At 41.9% G+C, this 24903-nt stretch overlaps 1 protein-coding gene across 2 annotated transcripts in view; it reads right to left on the reverse strand.

Moving 5' to 3' along the window:
- Nucleotides 1-16082: 16082 nt before the first annotated feature.
- Nucleotides 16083-24903, reverse strand: part of npr3 (natriuretic peptide receptor 3) — a 29686-nt gene continuing 20865 nt past the window's right edge. For both annotated transcript variants that reach the window (XM_080308734.1, XM_026188285.2), the window contains 6 exons: nucleotides 23176-23351; nucleotides 21310-21445; nucleotides 19331-19425; nucleotides 19109-19241; nucleotides 18942-19026; nucleotides 16083-18543 (listed from right to left, as the gene is read on the reverse strand). In XM_080308734.1, the coding sequence (XP_080164860.1) occupies nucleotides 18432-18543; nucleotides 18942-19026; nucleotides 19109-19241; nucleotides 19331-19425; nucleotides 21310-21445; nucleotides 23176-23351 (737 nt within the window). In that variant the 3' untranslated portion in view covers nucleotides 16083-18431. The remainder of the gene's footprint in view (nucleotides 18544-18941; nucleotides 19027-19108; nucleotides 19242-19330; nucleotides 19426-21309; nucleotides 21446-23175; nucleotides 23352-24903) is intronic.

The raw sequence follows: 24903 nt of genomic DNA on the forward strand, positions 1-24903 counted from the left end.
GTTGTACGGATGGGGCTGGACTCGGTTAAGGTGGTGTTGGAGAGGTGGATGTTGTCCACAATCTCAGTTAGCTTCCCAGCAGCCACCAGCTCTGTTAGCTGCCCAGCAGCCACAAGCTCAGTTAGCTGCCCACCAGCCACAAGCTCAGTTAGCTGCCCACCAGCCACAAGCTCAGTCATCCTTTCTTTCACTAGCTTCAGCAGTGGCTTCGGCCTCAGATGCAGCTTCAGCCTCATCCTCCTCCTCGCCTGGTACTGCTGCTGGCATGCCGCCATCCAGCCTGCGTTTGGCGCCTCAACATCACCGGCCATTTTCTAGGCCGCTGGCTGATCATCATCGCCACCCTCCTGAACGGGATTGTCGCCGCCACCACCTTCCGCGTGGACGGTCTCCGGACTTCTGTTGCCGCCACCACCTTCCGCGTGGACGGCCTCCTGAACTGTTTGCACGCCGCCACTGCTTTCTTCATGGCCGGCCCCCTTGAACTGTCTCATCTTGGCCTTCTGTGCTATTGGCCCTGAACTATGTTTCGGATCTGCTCCCCTCTGTGGTTTGTGAACATTTTGTTTGGGACTCTGGGGCCTCCATTTTGGTCCTGGTCTGGATATAGTGTGTGTTTGCCTCTGTTCCTCGTCATGTCGTCTGTGTTCATCCTCTGTGTTACTCCACTGCCATCTGCATCCTGGATCCGCATTCATTCAACCACACGACTGCTGCCCAGCCGTGACACTTCTTGATGTGATATTCTTCTGTTTCCCTGGCTGCTGTGTCTGTGGGGATGGTGTTCGGTCTGTGTTGTAGCGTCCTGATGACACCCAGTTTATGCTCCAGTGGATGGTGAGAGTCAAACCTTAAATACTGATCCGTATGCGTAGGTTTACCACAATATTTTACTACAGAGATTAGAACACACTTTTGGTATTAAAGGAACTGTGCTGCAGTGGTTTGTAACATATCTGATAGAGTCCAGTGTGGTTGCGTGTACAGTAAATGGGGAGTCTTTTTCCACAGTGTGTAGTTGTCATGGATCGCTGTGTGGCAGGCAGGAGGAGGACCCAAAATGCAAAAACTCACAGACACGGGGATGAACTCAAAAATCACAGCTTTAATGCTGGAGAGGCAGAACGTAGGAAATACAAAACTAAACTGGGAAAAGTAAATTAACACCCGGAGAGAGACACAGGGAAATCCACGCAGCATGAGGGAGAACGCGACACAGAACTGAGGGAGACGCAGACATAAATACACAGAGGGTTAACGAGGGAAGTGGGAGCACACAGGGAACACAGGTGACACTGATAATCATAACAAGACATGGCAGGAGTGAACGCAACACTGATGGGAGACGGGCAAAGTAAAACAGGAAGTACAGAGGTTCAGACAGGAGGAGAGAGAGAGCACGGGCATAGTAGGCTGGGGAAACATGGAATGAAACACAAGGAGGGGAGACGAGGGCTCACAGATACATAGAGGGGCACACAGGGGATAAAAGTCACAAGGGGAAAACACATAAGGAACAACGTAACAGATCAACCCAGGAAGCATGGCCTAAATAAGGAACAAAATACAAAAATACAAGAAAACTAAGAATATTGGGCCAACATGGCCCAGGACCATGACAGTAGTACTGTTTACATTATACATGCTTCCCTTATGCAGTATCATAACAATTTCATTGCTATGTAGATGATACTCAGATTGATTGATTTATTAATCAATGAAGCCAGATAATACTGATCAGCTCGCTGAATCTTGACATCTAATTTCATTCTAAATTCAGACAAAACTGAGGTTATTGTCCTCTAACCTAAAATATTGGAAACATAGTGTCCAATTGGATTCTTACGTTTGATGTCGTTACCTTGGTTTCAGCGATAACACTGATTAACCCGGGAGTCATTTTTGACCAGGACGGGTCGTTCAGTGTGAACACTGAGTAAATACAAGGTTACTTTCTTAGTGGGCTTCCCATGATGCAGTGTGTTTTTCCTTCATCTGTTTTTCATGTGTTTATACACCACTGCTGTGTTTGACTCGCAGTCATTTTAGCATTCTGTCTCATTGTCCCACAGTTTGCCTCGTTTCCTCTCTCCCTGTGCTCTCTTGTCTTTGCCCTCACAGTCAGTTGCTGCTCCTCCCTGAGTCTGATTTTGTCAGAGAGGTCTTCCTGTTAAAAGAGAGGTTTTGCTTCCCACTGTTGCCAAATGATTGCTCATAAGGGCTTGTCTGATTTTAATATTGGTGAGTCTCACAATATAAAAGTGCCATGAGCCAACTGTTGCTGTGAATTGCTGCTATATATTGCATTAATTTTCTCCTAAAAATTTAACTTTGCGATGGCTTAGGGTTTGGGCTAACAGGCTAACAGCTTATTCAGTTCAGGGATATTAAGGGAAGCTGGAACCCATTGTAGTTGTCCCAGGGCAAAAGACATTGCACATCCTGGACCGGTCAGCAATACACTGCAGAACTGCATTATAGTGCAACTTGTCTAGGGCTGGAAGATACAAAACCAAATTATATTGACTGTGTTTTTACCGAAAGTGACCGTGTTGGGCAGACATCTCTGTTTACAAACGACTAAAAACAAGAATCGGCTTACATCTATACTTAGCTGCTATAATTCCTGAGTGGAGCTTCCATGTTGTTCCACTCTTAGAGGTGGTTGGTGGTCATCTAATTCTTTAACACTGACCAATACTGCAGCAGTGAGCTCAGCATTTTTATGCAGTTTATTGAAGTTCCAGCTGAGTTTGGAGCTGTGAATGTTAGACCACTACCAGGTGCTCTGTGTTCACTGGGAATGTTGGTCTCTGCACTGGGAGTATAAGCCTAGAGACGCTTACTGGAGGCTTCTCTTTGCTGTTGCAAAGGGAGCAACATTTTATATACAAATAAATATAATATATACAAATATAAAGTTTTGTTTTTACTGATTCACAAAAATATTCATTATAATCCATTCAAAACAAATCTGTGAAACCTCATAGAAGTATGGGTGTTTTGTTTTTTTTAAACTCAGAAACACGGTGGTCTCAACACACACACACACACACACACACACACACACACACACACACACACACACACACACACACACACACACACAAAACAGAAAAAACTCAAACATGCATGAGGGTTTGTACAGGACTAATGGGAAAGGAAGCATAAAGTAAAGAAGGAAGGAAACTATTTCTTCCAGAGCTGAGAGGGAACGCATTCCGCTGCAAATCATCAACTTGGCCATGTAGAGTGTGAGAATTTTATCTGATTAAAGGTTTTTGACGTCATCCAAGTGGGCAGATGATGGCTAGATGGAAAATGTCTGAATCAACATCATAATAGGATGATAAGGAAATGGGCAAAATTAGTCTTCTTTGTTGAGGCCAATGCTGAATTGCTTCTTTGGGGATGTTTACAACACTGATACTAATCACACGTCAGTTATCAAGCCAAACATCCCGCCTCAGTGCCAATGTTTTTCAGCCTCACATGCAACTGCATAATGTCAACTGAGGGTTTTATCTTTCACTGTAAAGTCCAAGCACCACGTGCTCTAGATAAATAAATAACTAACTCTACACAGAAAAATCCATGAACAGCAGCACTTTAATTTACAGTTTTTTACAGACGCTAGGACACATTTCTCAATACTTAGGTCACGTTTGCAAAACTCCTCACACAGTGAGCACAACAGAAGTCTATGTGGGCTAAACTGAGGACCAGTTATCATTGTTTTGGCACAAAATGCATTCAATGACTACATCTCTCAAATTTCATGAATTATCTTCTCACTCAGACACAACAACTGCCAAAAATCTTTGTACGTACAGGACATTTTGCATGTGCTTACATACTGTTTTCAAAACTGTTAAACTTATGGCCAAAACAATAACACAATGCAAAACTTGAAAAGACAGCAAAATGCAACAGCAATATTTTATTGAAACATATTTTAAATCTAAAAATGCAGTTTAACCAGCCACAGCTGATTCTCATTGTAGATGAACATCTACACAGGTGTTACTCCTTCAATTTTTCAACTCCTTCAATTCTGGCAGCCAGAAGATTCTTTCCTAGGTGTATTACCCTAGATGACATAAGATGTGATGTGGATGAGAACCTGTGGCCAAATGGAGAAGACCGAGTAGATTAGCATTACTATTGTATGTGTATCAGTGGATGGTGTGTATACAAATTCTTGTATTTTGGGATTACTTAGTGCAAAAACATAAAAAATACATAAACAAATATTAACGAATTCTGCATGATGTCTGATTCATTCCAGTAACATATATTGAAATTATAAACAGAGATGTGTCCTTGTTTTACACAAGAAAACACTGTAATGCTACATGTTGTTAGTGTTTTTTAGGTCATTGTTTTGTGGGTGACAAAGTGTGTTTGTCGGCTGTCAACCTTTGCTAGTGTTCTGGAAGAATGAGGTTATTTGAGACCTGAATGAAGTGTTTTGGTAGTTGTAGTGCATTTTGAATGTGAAATGAACTGCTTTGCCAAGCTGACGGTCAGTTAGGAGGATTGTGTGAAGAGTTTTGCAAAAGTGACCTAAGTATTGAGACATGTGTCCTAGCGTCTGTAAAAAACTGTAAGTTCACATGTCTTGAGTTCCGTCAGTGTGTTTCCTGTTTTACTTTCACAGTCTGTTCTATGTTAATGTTTCTAGTTTTGCTTCCCTTGCCTCGTCCTGCTTACTCTCAGCTGTGCTCTCCTCCTGTGGCTCATTCCCCCTCGTTATCCCTCAGTGTATTTAAGCCCCATGTTTCTCTTTGTCAGTGTTGCGTCCTCCCTCATAGCTGTGTGATTTTTCCCTGTGGCTCCTTGTGCTTTAGTTTTCCCAGTTTAGTTTATTTTGTATTGTTTTTCGTGTCCCACTTCACGCCAGCAATAAAGCTGTGTTTTTTGAGTTTACCTTTTGACTCTGTGAGTTTGCGTTTGGGTCCTACTCTTGCCTGCACACAGCCGTATTGTGACAAAACCTTACCCAAGCACGGTGTCTTTTACTGATGAGTTTTAACAAATCACTAGAAAAACATGATTCTGCACCTTGTTTGAGTCTTTTCTGCAACAACATCCAAGACTTTCAACAGATTTTCAAAGAAGTTCTGCCATGCTAAATTTACATCCTTTTTATTAATCGCTTCATGCAAGTCTTGAGCTCTCATCAGGTCGGTGAACATATTAATATCCTAATTTCATATTGATCTAATTTGTACAGCACATATTATGATCACTGAAATGTAATTTTCTGCTGTTGTAAGCAGTTCTAAATGTTCCTCCTTATATTGAGGCCGTAGTCAGGGATGTATACTTCACTAGTGGAAATACACTCATCTAGCCAAGTCTGTGAGACTGTGACGACCTCTGTGTAACACTGATGTAGCGCTAATGAATTAATACAGGCTAGGGATTGAGTGTAATTTTATGGTTATTATTAATCAGAAGATTTAGGGACGCCACTGGAGCTGATGGGCAGTAATTAATAAATACACACAACACAAAATGGTTTTGCAGGTACCATGTATTTAACCAAACCCCAAAAAAGAATAACAAGAAAAGAAAAACTTAAATAATCACTCCTCCTGCAGCTATCCAATTAATCAAAAACCCAGTGAGGGTACACAAAGACAACTAAACAGATTTGTCTGGCTTATACCAAGCAACACAGGTTCTCAAAAAACAGTTCCCCCATAAACACCACATGTTAATATCAAATCCACTGATCCACACTGAAGTCCATGAGTTTAATCTGAATGTCCATGAGAGATGTCCAAGCGCTATTGTCCATAAATGAAGGGAATGGTGTGTATGATTGCGGAAATCAGTGTATTTGGAAAATGGGGACAGAGCGTTGTCTTTGATAGCTTCCTACCCAACCGGTGGAAGCGTCAATTGCAGAATGTGTCCTGCTCCTAGCCGTTCATTGGCTCGCCATCCTTTTTCATACCCCAACAAGGTTCACCTGGCCAATTCCGTTCTGTTCAGTGCACAACAACATTATGGCTCTGGCTCACAGTAATCAGCATCTGCAACAGCTCTGTCACCTGGCTTGCCTCCACGCATGTCACGGGAGGAAGCCGGGACAGGCTTACTATGACCTACATGCCATCCGATTGGCTGAGCAAAGTCATGTGGTTGGAGTCATGCATTTGTGATGCGTTCAATGGCAGGAAATAAGTGCAGGAAATTACTCTGGGTTACACCTGCATTTGAACACTTGCTGTGTGATGGATGTTTACACAGAATATTACAAGCTTTGATATGAAGGAAACCCTTTTTGTAGAAAACAGTTATATTGATTTACCTGGGGAATAAGGGTACAGAAGGTCCCAATAATCACAGTGGCTTCCATCATGTGCAAAAATCACCAGGACTCTTGCTAGAGCTGGCCATCCAGCCAATCTGAACAATCGAATGCCTTCATCTCCTCCTCCTCAAAGGCTTCTTTAAATCACCTTCAAGCTGTCGAAAATGTGGCAAGACTCTTAACTCACAGTCATGAATTCCCACATATCACTCCGTCCGTTAGGTACAGATATCAGTTTGAAATCCTCACTCTTACTTTTATGGCCTGAGGAGGAGAGGCCATACCAGATGCTTAGATCCACTGATCGTCTGCAATTCCACGGACCTGTCTGAGAACAGTTTACCTCCCCCTCTATGCACCATTGACTCTGTGGCTTCTTTTGAAAAACAGCTGAAAGCTCATCTATTCAGACAGGCATTTGGGTAATGTTCTTGTGTAATATGTTGTTTCTGTCTGATGTATTTTTAAACTCCCTGTAAAGCATTATGTAATAGATTCCTGGCTTAAAAAAGTGCTATATAAATAAATTTTACTTACTAAAAGATGTGTGGCCATAAAAGATGGACATGGTCGGCAATAACACTCAAGTTGGCTGATGATACTCTAATAGTACCAAGGGCCCAAAGAAAGCCAAGAAAATATTCCACACACTATTACACCACCAGAAGCCTGAACCAGATGTATAAGGCACAGGGGATGCACGCTTTTATGCACTGTTCAAGTCTGACGGTGGCTGTTGGTGATTGCATGCTCGGCTGTTTCTGTCTGCATGCCAAAGCATCCCTGAGCAAGATTCATTAGAGAGAGAGAGAGAGAGAGAGAGAGTGTGTGTGTGTGTGTGTGTGTCTGACGATTAGATAGAAAGCACTTAGATGTAGACAAGAGTGTGTGTTTGAATGGGTGAATGAGACAAATGTGGATAAAGTGTTTATCTGTGGGACCAGCTGTACAGGAAGTCTCTCTGTTTAACTAACCCTATTCTCTGATCCTATGGGTCTTACCCAGTAGGCAGTGCAGAGCTCAGATGGAGCTGATAAGAAACAGGAAGCCCTGAGTAGCCTTGCAGGCTCAGTCTCCATCAGCCATATCCGTTAACAGCAGCTCTCCTCTAGATCAGTGGTCTTGGAATATGACATTATTTAGTTCAGTGGCCTGGACAGTCGGCCCCAAGGGTCAGTTACTTAACTTAATTAATTTAATTCTGATTTTGTCCTGATCTTTGGGAAGAGAAAGGTTGGAGAGAGAACAGGCAGACCCACAGCTGAAGATGCATCTATCCCCATGAGCCATGCTGAAGATAAGAATCCAACACGGAAAACTTTGGAAATCTATAATCCACGACGGCACATGTGAGCGGAGAAAAAGCCAAAAAATACAAAACCAGTTAGCAAGTTCACAGTTTGGGCAGCGGTTGATTCCTCTGTCGTTGCACCTGTGAACTCCTTAGATCCAATCTGCTCATCTCGCAGAAGACAAAGGGAAAACTGATTTATATTTTACACCTGGTCATTCTTTCTACCTCCTCTTCTTCTGGACGTCACATCTTCTGTGATGACATCTGGTCTCACCTATTTTGACATCCAATCAAGCCTTACCATCCTCTCTCTAGCTATCTGGCTTCTCCACATACATGATTTAAAACACAGTTTATACTTTAAAATCAGTTTATCACATTTTCTTTCTTTATGTTCTATATGATTTGTCATACATGTTTCATTTAGTTTATGCAACTTTACTTGAAATGAATCTATGTGTAGGTCATTCTCACAAGGAGATTTTAACATGATCCATTTTTAATTCAAATACAGCGGAATACTTTCTCTCACATTTTCTCTTCCTGGCTCTGTTTGTCAGTCACAACATACACAATACAATTTATTTAATTAAATCATGTTTAAAAAATCTGACATTCTTTGAGATCATGTCTCTCTCTCACACACACACACACACACACACACACACACACACACACACACACACACACACACACACACACACACACACACACACACACACACACACACACACAGACACACACAGACACCAAGTGAGAAGTCTACACTATTATATTATTCAGTATATTGATTGAATTTACACCAGATTACATTCTGTTCAGCATTAACCAATTAAGCATAATTAACTATCAGCAAAATTGCATATTAATTATGGTTCTGGGTGCACCAATCTTAACACTTAATACCATTCCTCTTATTCAGACACAGACCGGCTGGAGACACATTTCTTTTTTATTTCTTTACATTCTTGCAGAAGAATGTAAAGAAATACATTCTTTGGCTGCAGAAGATCCATGCAGCCATGGATCTTCTGTGGATGGATCTTCTCTTGTCAAAACCAAGTGCTCAATTAAAGGAGAAAAGTACAATTTGTGCCAAATTCTGACCATCTACCATCTGAAGCTGCAGCAAATTTTAAGACTTATCAGACCATGCAATATCTTTGTCCAAACATCTAAATTATAGCCTCAGTTTTCAATTCTTAGCTAATAATGGTGGCACCCAAAGGTGTCTTCTGCTGCCGTAGCCCATCTGTTTAAAGGTTTCATGGTTATTGTGCGTACGGAGATGGTCCTTCTGCTTGGTTGTAATAAGTGGATATTTGAGTTACTGTTGCCTTAATCTCAACTCAAAGAATTATCTTCTGACCTCCGTCATTGGGTGGCGCTGTCACTTGGTGGTCGCTCTTTCTGCCGTAAAGTATCACTTCCTGTTACAACACACAGTGGTGTTTTTGTGTAGCTTATCTACGTAGCAATTTATTAAAAACTTATAGATAACTTCTTGTGTCATAGAGTAATCTTCATGTGCTTTTCTGTGTATTCACTCATTGTGTCTTTACTGTTTCGCTAGCCTAGCTTAGCTCATAGCTGACTCGCTAGCAGCATGGCCTCTTCACCTGTCCCTTCTGCACTTTCCTGCTCATTGTGTCAGATGTTTAGTTACTCCTCGGCCTCCTTTAGCAGTAATGATACTTGTAACAAAATTAGCATATTTGCAGCTCTGGAGGATTACTGAATTGGAGACTGTTTGTCGTAGGGCTAACACATAGAGACACAGACAACTATTCGCACTCACAATTAACCTATCCCCACCAAATGTAAATTCAGTAAAATTATAATTTTACGCTGGCAGTAATGACACCCGGTTACGCTAATCGGAGGTCACTAAAATCAATATTGAATCGGTGTGTACCTTTGCCAAAACAATGTGGGACTCTGTAGTTTTCTCTGGTCCCCTCCCCAATCAGACCAGGAGTGACATGTTTAGCCGCATGTTCTCCATAAATTGCTGGCTGTCTAATTTTTGCTAATTGGCAAACCTTCTGGAGGAAACCTGGTCTAGTTGGGACGATTGTGGCTCAAGAGTTGGGCGTTCGCCTTGTAATCGGAAGGTTGCTGGTTCGAGCCCCGGCTCCGTCGTTGTGTCCTTGGGCAAGACACTTCACCCGTTGCCTACTGGTGGTGGTCAGAGGGCTCGGTGGCGCCAGTGTCCGGCGCCTCTGTAAGTGCGCCCCAGGGTGGCTGTGGCTACAATGTAGCTGCCATCACCAGTGTGTGAATGTGTGGGTGTGTAAAGCGCTTTGGGGTCCTTAGGGACTAGTAAAGGGCTATACAAATACAGACCATTTTTTTTGTTAGGAGAGCTGTGAAACTCAGAAACCAGTCTTACTTGTTATCATCTATCGTCCACCTGGGCCTTACACAGAGTTTCTGTCTGATTTCTCAGACTTTATATCTAATTTAGTTCTGAGCTCAGATAAAATAATTATTGTGGGTGATTTTAACATCCATGTAGATGCTAAGAATGACAGCCTCAACATGGCATTTAATCTGTTATTAGACTCAATTGGTTTCTCTCAAAATGTAAAAGAACCCACCCACCACTTTAATCACACTCTAGATCTTGTTTTAACATATGGCATAGAAACTGAACATTTAACAGTGTTTCCTGAAAACCCTCTCCTGTCTGATCATTTCCTGATAACATTTACATTTACAATAATTGATTACACAGCGGTGGAGAGTAGACTTTATCAAAGTAGATGTCTTTCTGAAAGTGCTGTAACTAAGTTTAAGAATATAATCCACCCACTGTTATCATCTCCAATGCCCTGTACCAACACAGAGCAGAGCAGCTATCTGAACACCAAACCAGACGTGCACGAGGTTATGCAGGCTGAGTCGGAATGAGGCAGTCGTGTGGCAGCCACAGAATCAGACATGGCAGGACCACACGAGGCAGGACCAGACAAGGAAGGACCGGATAAGGCAGGACCGACGAGGTAGACGAGGGCGCATCAGGCAACGGTGCAGAAATCGCAGGTGGTTGCACTCCCTCAGACCCTCCAGCGGAGGCAGAAGGCTGAAGCAGTCCCTCAGACCCTCCAGCGGAGACAGATGAAAGCTGCAGGAGGCCCTTTGGTCCCTCCAACGGAGACAGGCTGCTGAACGGGCCCCTCGGATCCTCCTGCGTGGTCCCTGGTACCTTCCAGCAGAGGCAGACACAAAACCAGCAGGGCACTGGCCCTGCCCAGGGATCCAGAATCACCTAAGGGCTGAAACCCAGCCTCTGGGGAGGCCCTGGAGGGAATAACTGTTTAAAAAACTGCCAGTTCACGAGAAACACCTGTGGTTGGAGTGAGACTTTCTCCCTGTATAGAATCAATGGGTGAGGATGGTGGCCGAATGGGTGGCAGAGCTGCGGGCTGAATAGCAGGCTCAGCTAGGGGCGACGGAACAATTCAATTCAATTCAATTTTATTTATATAGCGCCAAATCACAACAAAAGTCGCCTCAAGGCGCTTCATAGATACAGAGAAAAACCCAACAATCATATGACCCCCTATGAGCAGCACTTTGGCAACAGTGGGAAGGAAAAACTCCCTTTTAACAGGAAGAAACCTCCGGCAGAACCAGGCTCAGGGAGGGGCGGGGCCATCTGCTGCGACCGGTTGGGGTGAGAGAAGGAAGACAGGATAAAGACATGCTGTGGAAGAGAGACGGAGGTTTTCAAATTGTCTAAGACCTAAACTACCATCTTTTCTGAAACCCAAATAAGTGTTTGTTGTCTAGACCAGTGTTTTCCATCCACTGTGCCATGGCACATATGTGTGCCGTGAGAAAGATTATCTGGTTTCACCTGATTGGTACTCTACCATATTTTAGATCTCACCCTGGGTCAAGATAAGATAAGATAAGATAAGATAACCTTTATTAGTCCCACACGTGGGAAATTTGTTTTGTCACAGCAGGAAGTGGACAGTGCAAAAGTTATGAGGCAAAAATTAGAATACAATAAGAATAAATACAGTACACAGCTGTACAGAATAGAATAAAATAAAATACTATATACAGTAGAATAAAATAAAATAAATATACAATAAGATAAAAATAGAATACAAATACAAATACTATATACAACTGAGTAAAAATACAACGATGACAGAAAGGATTATTGCACTTAGTATTATTGCACATGTGTGGATGTGTGTGCTTGATCAGTTAAAGTCTTTATTATGGAGTCTGACAGCAGTGGGGAGGAAAGACCTGCGAAATCTCTCCGTCCCACACCGTGGGTGCCGCAGTCTCCCACTGAAGGAGCTGCTCAGTGCTGTCACAGTCTGCTGCATGGGGTGGGAGACGTTGTTCAACAGGGATGACAGCTTAGCCGCCGTTCTCCTGTCACTCACCACCTCCACTGGGTCCAGAGGGCATCCTAGAACAGAGCTGGCCCTTCGGATCACCCTGTTCAGTCTCTTCCTGTCCCCAGCAGAGATGCTGCCGCCCCAGCAGACCACGCCATAAAAGATAGCAGAAGCCACAACAGAGTCATAGAATTTCTTCAGGAGTGGGCCCTCCACTCCAAACGACCTGAGTCTCCGCAGCAGGTACAGCCTGCTCTGCCCTTTCCTGTAGAGGGCGTCTGAGTTATGAGTCCAGTCCAGTCTATTGTTCAGATGAACACCAAGGTACCTGTAGCTGTCCACAGCCTCAATGTCCATACCTTGGATGTTCAGTGGTTGCAGTGGAGAATGATTGTGCCTGCGGAAGTCTACCACCAGTTCCTTGGTTTCACTGGCGTTGATCTGGAGGTAGTTCAGCTGGCACCAGTCCACAAAGTCTTGGGTCAGTCCTCTGTACTCCTTGTCGTCCCCATCAGTGATGAGGCCGACTATTGCAGAGTCATCAGAGAACTTCTGCAGGAAGCACTGGGTGGAATTGTGGGAGAAGTCTGCAGTGTAGATGGTGAAGAGGAACGGAGCCAGAACCGTTCCCTGTGGGGCCCCCGTACTGCAGACGACCCTGTCCGACACACAGCCCTGAGTCCTCACATACTGTGGTCGGTCGGTGAGGTAGTCCAGGATCCAGGTAGTGAGGTGATGGTCCACTCCAGAGTTCACCAGCTTGTCCTTTAGAACCGAGGGAAGAATGGTGTTGAAGGCACTGGAGAAATCAAAGAACATGATTCTCACAGTGCTTCCAGCGGTCTCCAGGTGAGCGAGGGAACGATGTAGGAGGTGAATGACGGCATCATCCGCTCCAATGCCAGGCTGGTAGGCAAACTGAAGTGGGTCCAGTGATGAGCTTGTTAGGCGCCGAAGCTGAGCCAGGACCAACCGCTCCAGGGTCTTCATCAGGTGGGATGTCAGAGCCACCGGCCTGTAGCTGTTGAGGTCCTTGGGGCGTGAAGTCTTTGGCACTGGTACAACACAGGAGGTTTTCCAGAGCTGTGGGACTCTTCCCAACCTCAGGCTCAGGTTGAAGAGGTGCTCCATCACCCTACACAGTTGGTCCGCGCAGGACCTGACGACCCTCGAGCTGATGCCATCTGGACCCGCTGCCTTCTTGCCATTAATCCTCCTCAGTTCCCTCCTAACCTGGGTGGTTGAGAGAGACAGGCTGGAGCCTTGTGTTGAGTGTGTATTGGATGCTGTTGTTGGGGGTGGGGGGGAGTGAGCAGGGTGAATAGAGGAGGTGTGAAGTGTCTGAGGTGGAGCAGCAGCAGTGGGGGTGGGTGAGTCTGCAGCCGATGTTGCAGACTGCCTCATGGCTGAATCAAATCTGTTGAAGAAATGATTCAGTTCATTTGCCCATCTCACATCCCTCCCAGGCAGAGAGTTCTGCTGTTTGTGGCCCGAGATGGTTCTGAGGCCTCTCCAGACTTCACCAACGTTGTTTTGTTGAAGCTGGTTCTCCATCTTCTGCCTGTAGCTCTCCTTCCCATTCCTTATCAGTCCCCTCAGCTCTGTCTGCACCCTTTTCAACTCCTCTTTGTCTCTGGATTTGAAGGCCCTCCCCTTCTGCTTGAGGACGGTTTTAATTTCTGGGGTAATCCAAGGTTTGTTGTTGGAGAAACACCGTACAGTCCTGGTAGGTACAGTGTTATCCACACAGAAGTTTATATAGTCAGTAATGCATGTAGTAAGGCTGTCGATGTCCTCACCGTGGTCATCACAAATCACCTCCCACACAGTCGACTCAAAACAATCCTTAAGAGCCTCCTCGCTCTCCTCTGACCATCTCTGTACTGTGCGGGTGGCTGGTGGCACCCTGCGCACTAAGGGCTCATACACAGGGACAAGGTGCACCAGGTTGTGATCAGATCTGCCCAGGGGAGGGAGAGGTGATGAACTGTATGCCTCTTCTGCATTGGCATACAGTAAGTCCAGTGTTTTATTGTCTCTGGTTGAGCAGGTCACATACTGGGTGAAGGTGGGCAGTGTGGAGTCCAGTGAGGCATGATTGAAGTCCCCTGATATTATGAGAAGGGCTCTCGGTGATTGTGTTTGCAGTCTGCTGACCACAGAGTGGAGAGAGTCACAGGCTGCATCCGCGTTGGCCGAGGGGGGGACATACGCTGTTATCGCGATAACATGCGAGAACTCCCGGGGCAGGTAGTACGGACGCATGCTAACGGCTAACAGCTCAATGTCTCTGCTGCAGAGTTGCTCTTTTACAGTGATGTAAAACACCCCTGAATCAAATGATTAGTTCATTACCAGGTCTCTGGAGAACTTCAGGAAATGTTGAGGAGGTCACTTAGCCATTTAAATTAGCTGTGTTGGATCAAGAACACATCTAAAACCTGCAGGACACCGTCCCGCGAGGCCTGGAGTTGGACAACCCTGCTCCAAGCGAACAGGCAGAACAATTACATTCTCTTCCACTAGAGGGAAGTACAACTTCTTGCTCCAATTAAATAGGTTGCCAACTGCCAGTAAAACAGAAGACAAAGAAGAAATTGCATAAAAGTCATCCTGTGAGTGAGACAACGCAGTGCTTATTAGCAGTAGATATTTGAAAAGAACAAGTAGTCAATCTGACCTGGGTCCTGGAGAAAATTCCAAACTAGTGATGGGATTTCCGGCTCTTTTTGGAGAACCGGCTCTTTTGGTTCGGCTCATTAAAAAGAGCTGGCTCTTTCGGCTCCGAACCGGCTCTTCAAGTTATTTTGTTGCTTTAATTAATTAATTATTAACAATAATATAACATTATGCACGAAAGGAATTACTAATGTATTTATATATGTTTATATATAAAAATATGCGGTGGCCCCTAGAGACAAAGCACGTACAAACTCCAAAACACATTTCTAGCGTTAACTGAACTTCCACAACAGAGCTACCTAGATCATTAAATTACACAATCGAAAGCATGCGTGTATTGTTTGTGTATTTATACACAGGCACTCATATATATTCAAATAATTAAAAAAAATGTTTACCTGTTACTACCACACACCAAATCTGGTCGTTGGTACTTTCTGGCTTGTGTAGCCACTAGGTAACAAAAGCTCAACACTGCCCCCTAGCATCCTGGAGGACTTCTGTTGTGTTTTGTATGTGTTTTGAGTTTTTATGTGCTTCTGAGTTTTTACGTGTTTTGAAGTTTTTACGTGTTTTGGAGTTTGTATGTGCTTTGTCTCTAGGGGCCACCGTAAATATACTTTTATTTATTCACTCCACATAAAATGTAATAAATAAATCATATAATACAAAAACCAACTATTTACATTTCAACTTTTAACTATTTACATTTTCAGCTTTTTCCTTTGAAAACAAATTTAAAGTGAAACAACACAAAACACTACAAACCACAACACAATTAAATATAAATATGAAAAAATATAAAACAAAAAGAAGATGCACATTCTCTGTCATATGGACCTGCATGAATAAACTTTCTGAATCCTTTATCATCCGCATCTGAAAATAGTTGTGGATGATTACTATACCTTTCTAATGTGACGTTGTTGTCCCCGGCTCTCTTTCTCTCTCTCTGTCTCCCGCTCTGTTCCTGTGCTACTGCGAGCCTTGTGCTTTCCCAGTGCTAAGCACAAGGCTGACGTGCGGAGTGGAGTGGAAAAAAAGTGTGAGAGAAAGAGAAAAAAAAACCCACGGCTCACGTCGTTCACTTCAAAAAGTTGGCTCTAAGAGCCGTTTCGTTCGCGACCGACGCACCACTATTCCAAACAGGATGAAGGCCCTAGCATGAGTAGTGGTCAAAAGAAGGCAAAAAAGATATACTGCGGACAAACTGAGCCAACTCTGCTGAACCTGGTGTGCGGGGAAAAATTATCAACATGCTTTTTGTGACATTTTTGTTTGCTGGTGTGCTGTGTGATTTTCCTAATGTGAAATATGTGTCGTGTCTCCAAAAGGTTGGGAAACACTGGTCTAAACTGAATCAAAAAGTAGAGGGAAAGAAAAGGAAAAGAAATAAGATCTCTTAAAAATATCATTAAACACAAAGCACTCAACTTGTTTTTTAATCACCTTTTAGCAGAAAACGTTCAATTTCTTTCTTTTTGCATTGTATGTTGTAGGTCCCATAGAATATTATTTCCCATGTGTTCATATGCATTTGCCATAAAACCTGCCTAATGATAAGTTCTGTTACATCACTGGAATTTACTTCCGTTTGCTGCTTATCTCGTTTCACTAAACAACAGTAAGTCACTTCTTGTCCTCTTCTTTGTCAAAGAAACATATTGTCAGTCGGTATGATATCAAATAGTTTTATAACTTTAAATTTACTATGAAATGTGATAAACCTGCTCCATCATTGTCTTGTATTATTTGGCCTTTGAATGCTCATAAAGAATTCAATATCACTTTTTATTCTCATTATTCATTATTTGCATGTTATTAAACAAAACAATGTTGATGACATTTCAGACAAACCAAAAGTTTAATGACGTAGGATAAACTGTATTCCTATCACAACGTATACTCTAATTAAAATAATATCAACATTAACACTGGCTTATAAAGAATTCCCTATATTTGTATTATAAGTGATACGTGAGAAGTATTTGTAGGGTACAACTGAACTATTATTGTAGTAAAAGTATGCTTTAGAAATAATCATAACAAGAAAATACAAACTTATTATAAATTCAAAATTGAGAGAAATATGTAACATAATAGATGTTATAATTTACAAGAAATAAATTAAACACACCGCGTTCAATGTTCAGTCATCCTAAACAACAACATGCCAGGAGTCATTATAATAATATTACACACAGATTAAAAAAAATAACCCAGTGCTTAAGAATAAAATTGTTTTTGTTTGCTTTTTTAACGAAATGATAAACAATAAATCAGTTCTTGCTGAAATGATTTTCCCCTGCGTACAACCTCAACAAGTAAGCTAGCAACCTTATCTATAGATCTCTTTATTAAACAGCCTGTAGAAAAGAGCTTATTTATGTTACTAAAAACCACGACTGTACTAATATAAATAAACCACTAACTAATTAATGAATGTCTCAACAATACGCCCTTAATAACAATAACTTACTTCTAATAACTTATTCTTGTTTGGCAAAAAACTTGGCCTTGGTGATCATGTGCTGTTGGGCTCCTGTCCAGATTTGTGTTTACGGACATCAGTTCATTGAAAGTGAGACAAGTGTCAAAAATATCAGGTCGCCTTTCTCTTCTCTTTGCAATTTATTTACAGCCTCAAAGGCGATGTAGACACACAGAATGAAAGAGAGCACAGAGGAGAACAGCAGGGATGCTGAAAGTAAGTAAATATGAATAAAGTATTGTTTTTACTACTTTGGGTTTTGGGGCTGAGTGTACTCTGTCATCTCACTTTCACTTTCACGTGTCTCTTTATGAACCAGAACAGTGTTTCAAAGGTAAGGACTCGTGAAATGTCATGTATGAGACGCTTGTATTGCAAGACACAGACAGGAAGTGTGAAGTGATTCTCTGCAATTATGCTTTTATACACATCTTTACACAGAAAATATTGTTTACTGCTATATTAAAGTTTCATAAAGAACCAGTAATAAAAATGCAACGTAAAGTACACATTATCAGTAAAAATATCTTTAGTATCTTTTCAGGTGGTGAATTAATTATATGAGGAATTTTTCAAATAAAATTATTTAAAAGAAAACAATCATTAGAAATCAGCATGATTAGAAAACTGATGGAGCATGATTTGTATGGAGGCTACCAGACTGCAGCAATGTTGTAATGGACTGAAAACCTTACAGTATCTGTAGCTTAAGATCAGTAGCTTATCACCTATTGATATAGATCGAGTCTATACCCCTGTAGCTCTGTTATATCCTTAAAGTGTTAAGATGACATTTAGGTTTACTACATGTATACACTGTTTTTAAAACTGCAAGGTAAAAATAGATCTCAACAACTCTGCTAGTAGTGCATGCCAATATAGTGTTAAATATGCCGTCTGTTTTGAATTATTCACAGTTATTAGTTAGAATGGTGTGAATAATAATAATAATAATAATAATAATAATAATAATAATAATAATAATAATAATAATAATAATAATAATAATAATAATAATAACAGATGCCTAGAAAAACCTCAAAGAACATTGTGGCCAAATATCATGAAACACCAATACAATCATTTACCTTTGTGTGGGGAAAATCCAAGTGAGTGGTGCTTTGTGACTGTTACAGCTGTCCTGAGTTATAAGTCAAAACATCAAAGGACACAAAAACGAGTGTCTCATGATTAACACTGTGGGTCTACTGACAGCCACTGCAAAGTCTTTGGTCACATGTGTGATTCTCCATGGACTGTGTCAGCCTCTCATTATGCTGCTGAGAAGTTTGACCTAATGGAGTCTTCTCGTAGCTGACGATGCTTCCCAGAGTCACATTCTTCGCCGTGTGTGCGACGCTCAATGGTAATTCTGTAGTTTTTTCTGCACAAGAAGGATTCAAAATAAAGTAGAAAACGATGTCTTTCAATATGTTTGTTTTTCCTCTACAATTTTTACTTTAATTCCTCTCTTTCACCATTAAATCATACTCAGCAAAGTCATGGAGACCTCTGAAAGCAGGGGCTAAAGTTAAAACGCTATAACATGCAAAATAAATCAGGAAAATCTAATATGAAAGTCCTTCACTTGAATGTTTGATGATGTGACTGCTGATTAACTCTGAAGTTTTCATTTCTTCTTAATTTCAGTAAGTAAACCAGTTTTGAGTCAGTAAGGTTTCATTTGAGATATAATTCCTGAAGTGTACATAGTTTTTATCCAAGGCAAAATTACACCAGAACATGCCACTGTCCAGAAGAGCTGACTACATAGTTTTTTACCTGAAAAAGTAGAACGCTACGAGGATCACAGCCCCCAGAACAGCTCCGACTATGACTCCAGTCAAAGCTGACACTCCTAGTCCACCTGTTTGGACGAGCACTCATTAGTGAAAACAAACACTGCACCAAAATATTGTTCATCAATGTCACACGTGTCATTAACATACATTTACAGGGTGTGTCTGATTTATCGGTTTTCTCAGGGTGGTCTTTATCCCCTCCTTTCAGAGTGAAATGCTCAGTGTTGAATGCTGGCAACAGCTGAAAAGTCCCATTTACACCAAAGTAATTGGCCACCACCTGTAAATGAGTCAGATTGTTGTTGTTATTAAGCTGCACAACACATTCCCAATACGAAGCCTGTTAGAGATCTTAGAGCTTCTTCTTACCTCATAGGTTCCTGCTTCAACATTTATCATGGTCATCAAAGAGAAATCTCCATTTCTATCACCATTGGCATCTATAGACACTTGGCCAGCAATTCCTGCAACCCATTATGAAGCAGCATTATTTGACTACAATCCCAGAAATGTAGAGGGAAAGATACCTCACTACCTCATAGTGCATGAAAAGGTTTTTGTTTTGTTTTCCTTTTTGGCATATTTGTCACGTTTACATCTTTCAGATCACAAAATAAATTGTAGTACTAAACAAAGATTTTAAATAATCTTCCCAGGAGTGACTAACCTACCAAAATTATTCCAAAAGTGCATCGACATCTCCTCCAGGAGGTCACAAAAGAACCTAGAACAACATCTAAGGAACTGCAGGCCTTCATTGCCTCACTTAAGGTCAGAGTTCATTATTCAACAAGACGCAGAGCAAAAATGGCATCCATGGGAGAGTTCCAAGGAGAAACCAAAAACAACACAAAGGCTCATCTCACCAACAAGTATCCTGATGATCCCCAACACGTTTGGGAAAATACTATGTGGACTGACAACCAATGTTCCCTCTGCTGGCACGTCTCTGTGTTGCGCACAAAAAAAAATCTAACCTGAACTGAAATTAAGATTAAAACTTTAACAATTCTGTTCTGCATGTTAGTCAGTGACTGGCTGCTCCCGTATGGGATCAGAACGATGCCACCTTATCCCACAGTCCAGCCAATGATGCGATTCACATTCTAATCAACGTGGCTGACAGGCTATGACAGCGTCCTTATGTGCCGACACCGGTGTTTTAGCAAAGCGGCTGATGTGGAGTGAAGCCACGTTAATGACAACGTGTACAACCATTGGAGATGTGAGCAGGACAGACGAACAACTGACGGACAAAGTGTGGACTTTATACCAGTTTTTAAATCGTGTTGATCGACCACGTAAAACCAGAGTTATGATAAAAATATCTGCAATGTTTGATTTTCTTCCTGAATACTGTCGTTGTTTATATTTACTGCAGGAAGAAACGGTAAAAACGGCGTTTTATAAGGAAAACGCTCGAAAGCCTGTGAGCAAAGACAACACCAAACCCCTCCCCCAGCCTGTGTGTCAGAACAATGAGGCGACTGCTGAGTGTTACAGGTGTTACAGCAGTGATACATCTGCTGCTGTCAGGCCTGCAGGTATCAGGCTGTTGTTCTCCTTCATCTCATAGTGGACAGAAATTATTTTTTGGAGCGGCACAAATAATTTGTGTGGCATCAGATTTGATGCAGAACAGCTGATTGTTCTGTAAATAGTTTGAAATGTTTGTTTAAAAAACGCTTTGGCTGCATTTTTAGGTAAAAGCTGCAAAAAACTCTGTTTGCAAAACTCAGTTACTTTTTTGAAGAAGTAACTATATAATTAATTGCCCAACATTGGTCATTATTTACTGTATTTTGCAGACAGAGAGTTACAGACTCTCTCCCAGACCACAGACTCATAATACAAGTCAGAGCAAAAAAAATAAAAAAGAAGGTTGTGTTTTCAAAATTGGAGTTCAAGTTATTTTTCCTTCCAATAGTGTTAACATGCTGCAGGTCATGAACAAGATTTTTTTTGTAAGTGGGCTAAAGCAGTTAATTAAAAGTAGTCTAACATAAAGTTGGTTCAAAAACTGCTTCTCAGATTTGTTAGTTTTCTAGAGAGCAAATGATTTCAGAGCGATCATTATCATTTTGCACAGTACCTGCAGAGTCATCAGTCACTGTATTTTCTGTACAATGGTATATTAATGTCAGTGTTAATTCCACGTCAGCCTGATGTTTTTTTACTCCTTTGCATCAGTGGCATTTAAAAGTTCATTCTTCATTGCTCTTGTTTTGTCGATGTGCAGATGTTGCTTTAGAGTTAAGCAAATATGAAGTCTGCAAGTTTATATTTGATCATATACAAAATAACATCAGACTAAATGATGGTCACATAACACCATCTCGTGTGTTTACCTTCGAACGTTCTGTTCCACATACGTGAGGTGATCTCTGTTCCATTCTTCTTGCTGTACCCATTTTTCATGGCTTCATGCAAGGCGATGGTATACAGTAACAGGGCATCATGGAACCCCTCCACAAACATGTTGACCTGACATGAAACAAATTCATGAAGTGACTGTGCTGTTCACATAATCACGATGGCTTTTTAGGACAGATGTCACGATGCTTTGCATACATTTATCTTTTGAAGAACTGACAGAATATATTATCAATTTACTCAATATGCAAATGGTAAATGGACTGATTCTTATATAGAGCTTCTCTCCCACAGTACTCAAAGCTTAATACAACACACAACATTCACACAGCACTTTCTTCTTTGATTTTAAGTGCTTACTAAACTAACATTCATACTCCGATGGACACATCGGAGAGAAACTTAATGTCTTGCCCAAGGATAGTTGACATGCAGACTAGGGGGAGCCAGGGATCGAACCACGAACCTTCTGATCAGAATCTACCTTCTGAGATACAGCCAGACAAAGAGACTAAGTGTAAGTTTCTTGATGCGTGCACAATCATCCAGGTAAGTACATCCCAAAAAGTTGATTCTGTTCATCTGCATCTGTTTTCAGTGGGAAAAACGTTCCATCACTCATCCAAGTGACTTCTCCAGTGACTGAAACCAGCCCACTGAATGAACAGTGGACTAGTTTCATTCGTTGTGCAAATGTCCTGTTTATAAGGTTGGAAACCTGCAGTCAGCTGAGACTAAAGAAGTCACCTGCATGAGTGTTGAAACGTTTTTCCCACTGAAAACATCCAATTATTTCTCTTGGTGGTTTTATTATGTAGTCTTAATCTACTTTTAGAACCTCTACAAAGTATCCCATTTTAGGAATTTTCTGTAGTTTAAATAGCACTGCGATGTAAAACACATTTGCTTCTGCTAGTCTCTGAAAGAAGTGGTACACACCATTGTATGAAATCTTGCTGCCCCTGGGGCTAAAACTGGGATTCTGACAGGCTCCATAAGTGAGTTAATTCCCACAGACTCCCATGATATCATGGTCCTTGGTCTTTGTCCAAGTATCTTTAGTTTTATTCTGGACTTATGTCTTAGAAAGTTATTAGATAATGAAGGTTCTAATTCCTAAATATGTTATTTTTACTGCATGTGTTTGTTATTTATAGTTCTTGATTTTTGCTGCTTTATTTTAGTTCCTCTTTTGTGTCCAGTCTGTCTCATCTCTGTGTTCCAGTCTCCAGTGTTGCTGATGGCCCGACAATCAGCTGCAGAAAAGAACAAAGTTATAACATACAAAGGTTGAAGTGAGAGTCCACTGCAGCCTGTCTGTACTGTTCATGTTGTATATTCTTCATGTGGCTTTTTTTTTTGTTGTCATTTTTGGCACAATTTGTTGTTTTTTTTACTTTTTCCCAATTTGAACTTCCCTAAAACCTCTGACATATATGGAAATAATGCTTGGGGTTTTACTCACCAGTTTGACGTTGTACTTGCTCTGAGGGGGTCGTCTAATTGTTGGGGTTATCTGTATTATTGTAGGATCTTTACCTAGACGGGTTTTATTGTTGTGGTTTGACACTATATAAATCAAACTGAATTGGAATAATCTTAACAGCAGTTTTAGTGTGAGCTAATATGCTAAACTGCTATTTTTAACACTAGTCATATATTATTCTAACCCTGGAAAAGTCCTGTAAGGTTCCAGTTATCACACATATTTTTTTAGTTCTGTTCACTTGACCCTCCAAAATCACTACCTAAACCATGAGGCAAACATATCAGCATTTACGCTCAGTTTTCTTATGCCGTACACTTCTTTATTTTAGTCTGATATTGATAGACATACTTACATTTTCACAGTCGTTGCAGTCATGAAGCCCTACTTTTTCAAAAGGCATTTTCATTTCTATGGAGAAGTTCTCAAACTCAGGCTTGACAGTTCTCAGAAGAGTCACAGTGTTCAGAGCAGCGTAGGCTTGCCTTGCATCGTTGTCGTATTCATCACCTCTCTTCCATGAGCCATTGCCTAGAATTTAAGTTTCCAGGGACAAAAAAAAACTACATTTACCAAATAATTTACAAATGTAATGCTTTGCTTGTTACATAGAGCATACATTTACACACAAACCCCATCAAATTAAACCTGTGAAGTAGAACTAAGAACTACTGAGTCTTTCTTTAATCGTTTCACATCTACTGATGCCTCACAAAGAAGAGAACTTGTGCTAGATCAATAAAATTGAATTAAAGTGAACTAAAGTAGTCTGCAATTATTCTAATTTGAATGAATTAAATGGGTAATGTCACTAATATCCATCCATCTATCCATTTTCTTCCACTAATCCAAGGCTGGGTCGCTTGGTCAGCGGCCTAAGCAGAGAAGCCCAGACCTCCCTCTTCCTGGCCACCTCCAGCTCGTCCGAGGGAACAACAAGGCATTCCCAGGCCAGCCAAGAGATACAATCTCTCCAGCCTGTCTTGGATCCCCCACAGGGCTTCCTCCTGTGAGACATGCCTGGACCACCTCAAACAGAAGGCACCCAGGAGGCATCCTTGTCAAATTTCCAAACCACCTCAACTAGTTCTTTTTGATGTGGAGTAGCAGCGGCTCCTCACCCTATCTCTAAGGGAGAGGTAACTCGTCCCTGACCCGGAGCCTCATGAACGCAACGACCACTTCGGACTAAATGATGTTGTTTTTGTGCTTTTTATCACACACACATTTACACATCAAGTTACTTTTTGCACAATGCTCCGTCTTTATGTAGTCCTGTGTTGATTGTCTGTTGTATGTAGCACCATGGCTTCGGAGGAACGCTTCACTGTGTACACATGGTTTTACTGACAATAAAGCCACTTGACTTGACTTGAGTGGGCACTCCATCATTTTCCGTCTGAGGACCATGGCCTCAGATTGGAGGTGCTGATTCTCATTCCCTCACGTATCCACGAGAGGATAAAGAGCTGGACCAGTATTCTCTGACGGGAAAGAAAACTGCATTGTTTCTCCTGTATCCGAGGTTCGACTAACAGACGTAATCTCCTTTCCAGCACCGTGACATAGACTTTCCCGGAGAGGCTGAAGAGTGTGATCAACGTATAGTTTCAGCACACCCTCCAGTCCGTCTTCTAAAAGATGGGAACCACCACCCTGGTCTGCCAGTCCAAAGGTACCACTCCTGATCGCCATCGTAGAGGTGTGTCAACCAAGACAGCTTTACAACGTCCAGTTGAAGTCAGCAGTGCTCCACCAGCACTTGTACCCCTCCTGAGTCGCCTGAGTTTGCCAGAAACTCTTCAAGGCAGTCCACAAGTCTTTTTCCATTGCCTCTCCAAACTCTTCCCACACCTGAGTTTTTGGTTCAGTCATTGCCCGAGCTGTGTTCCTCTTGGCCTGTCAGTACCTGCCTCTGAAGTCCCACAGGCTAACCAAGCCCGATAGGACTCCTCCTTCGGCCCAATGGCTCCCTTCACCTTTGTCCACCTGGTTTGGCGATTACCACCACGCAGGCACCAACCACCTTACTTAACTGGTACACACTTTAACAAACCTTGACAGACAATGCCAGTGCTTTCTA

Source organism: Astatotilapia calliptera, chromosome 12, assembly GCF_964374335.1.
Source record: "Astatotilapia calliptera chromosome 12, fAstCal68.1, whole genome shotgun sequence".
Classification (NCBI taxonomy): Eukaryota; Metazoa; Chordata; class Actinopteri; order Cichliformes; family Cichlidae; genus Astatotilapia; species Astatotilapia calliptera.